This window comes from Poecilia reticulata, linkage group LG17 (assembly GCF_000633615.1).
Source record: "Poecilia reticulata strain Guanapo linkage group LG17, Guppy_female_1.0+MT, whole genome shotgun sequence".
NCBI classification, from domain to species: domain Eukaryota; kingdom Metazoa; phylum Chordata; class Actinopteri; order Cyprinodontiformes; family Poeciliidae; genus Poecilia; species Poecilia reticulata.
Window position 1 is genome coordinate 30,375,833 of NC_024347.1, and position 2,212 is coordinate 30,378,044.

Here is a 2,212-nt window from a genome sequence, read left to right on the forward strand (position 1 = left end):
GGAAGCTAATGCTAAAGTGAACACCGTATGTAGCGGAAGCTAATGTGTGCATCATCCTCCTCCTGGGTTTGAGCTGCTGTTTCCTCCAGACGTCTCTGCCGTTGAGGGTCCGGCAGCAGTGTGAACTCTGACAGCTCAGATTTCACACCTCGGCTCTGAACATCACCGTCCAATGAGCTGACCTTTGACCTTCCCATTACTGCGATGTGAGCCGTGGCGTCTGATTGGCTGTTGGTCGAGAAGCAGCAGCTTCTCCTCTGCAGCCGCATCAATTATTCATCCTGGTTGTTTCCAGGTTTTCCTTCTGATGAAACTTTCATTTAATGTCAGTGTCTCTCTTCCCTCCTTTTCTTATTTCCTGGAGGTTTGTCTCCTCAGCCTCCGTGTTGTTATGAAATATTGATCGTTGCCCCGGCGCGACATGTTGCTACGTGATGCTGCCATTTCCAGGCCTGTTGCCTGTTTCCCAGTTGCTCTGCTGAGCTAACGGCTCTTTGCAAAGCTTTTCTGTTCCTCATGCTTCTCCGCTTCCCTCCGCAGGGCGGGGCATCCCAGCACGCCGTCCGGGTCGGGTCAGGATGGCGAGGAGAACCCGGCGGCTCTGGCTGAGAACTGCTTCAGGGAGCTGCTGGGCCGAGCCGCCTACGGAAACATGAAGAACGCCGTCCGGCCCGTGTTGGTGTGAGTACAACCTGGAGATTCTTCCTTTCTAAGGTTCCTCAGCAGCATTTCAATGAGGCTTAGCACTGAACTTTGACTAGGCCACCTTGATTATGGTGGATTTACTGTGCTGTGACCAAATATTGGAGCCAGGTTTGAAAAAAATCGGAGAAAGTTTTAATATGAGAATAAAGACTTTATCCTCATGTTATTGTTACTCTTTGTAATTTATGACTTTATTCTTATATTACTTCGACTTTATTTTATTATTACAACTTTATTCTCGTACTATCTCTTTGTTCCTGAATTATTACGATTATTTTAAAATTTTTAACTTGGGGTTATTGTTGCGAATGATTATTTTAGTAAACTCTGGTTCGGTTTGAATGTGAATTCCAAGCGGACTGGAGACCGCTCCAAAAGCAGGAAGTGGACTACAGCGCATGGCATTCTGGGTAAATACAACCAAAGCTAATATGCTAGTCTAGCGCTAGCAGGAGAAATAGTTCGGTTTTTAGCCAGACTGAAGAGAAATCCTCCAAACGCTAAATCTGACGCCTCCATTTTTGTTTCTACTTCATGAAGGAAGCTGCTCTCGGTGTCTTTAGAGGTTTTTATGGTTTCCTTCAATGGTTTCTGGTGCAGCGCCCCCACAGGCCAGGAGGGGAACAGCTTGGTTGGACTCGGAACCACAGATGATGGAGTTCTGGTTCCTAATCGAACTGAGTGTACCGGACTTTTTGCTGAGCGGTCAGATCTTCTCTCCTGGGAAGATGAGCAGCTCTCTGAAATGTCTCCTTTCTCCCTGGAGATCTTCAGCCTCAGAACCAGACCAGCGGTTAGCTGCTCCGCTGCAGCATCGTGTGAACATGTCGTCATACCGCTGAGCATCAAGCTGGTGTGGAAGAGTCAGACTGATGGTCAGTTATTAGTGCATCTGACCCGGCTGCTGCTTTCACTCCACAAACTGAACAAAACCCAAATCTTTAGCAGAAAAAGTAAAAAAGGCTCCCTGTTGCTCCTTAATGAATATTTCCACGTTCATGCAGGCTGGAGTGACACGTTTTCCCTAAATATGTAACTCATGCTTGCAAATTAAGTGGAGAGCTGAACCTTTGAATGCTGCTTTTACAATCGGTTTATAACACTGTTTGACAGCTGCTTCAGAAACACTGACTCACTTCTTCCTCAGTTTGTTTGGTTTCAAAGCTTTTCTCCTTCCTCACCTGCTTTTCTCTCTACGACCAGCTGACCTGGGAGACTTCTCACTTATTTATCACTGGTGAAAGAGCTGCGTTTCTGAAAGATAAGCAAGGAAACGGAGCAAACAGCTGGTCATTAAGCTTCAGGATGTTTGCTTAGACGCCAGGGGGCCAGACACACACCCTGAGGAAACGCCAGGGGGCCGGACACACACCCTGAGGAAACGCCAGGGGGCCGGACACACACCCTGAAGAAACGCCAGGGGGCCAGACACACACACCCTGAGGAAAAGCCAGGGGGCCGGACACGCACCCTGAAGAAACGCCAGGGGGCCGGACACACACCCTGA

At 48.3% G+C, this 2,212-nt stretch overlaps 1 protein-coding gene across 12 annotated transcripts in view; it reads left to right on the plus strand.

Annotated features, from left to right (window-relative positions):
- The window catches only part of efr3a (EFR3 homolog A (S. cerevisiae)), a 61,908-nt gene that overhangs the window by 36,558 nt on the left and 23,138 nt on the right, over positions 1-2,212 (plus strand). For all 12 annotated transcript variants that reach the window (XM_008434774.2, XM_017310060.1, XM_008434771.2 and 9 more), the window contains one exon: positions 541-681. In XM_008434774.2, the coding sequence (XP_008432996.1) occupies positions 541-681 (141 nt within the window). The remainder of the gene's footprint in view (positions 1-540; positions 682-2,212) is intronic.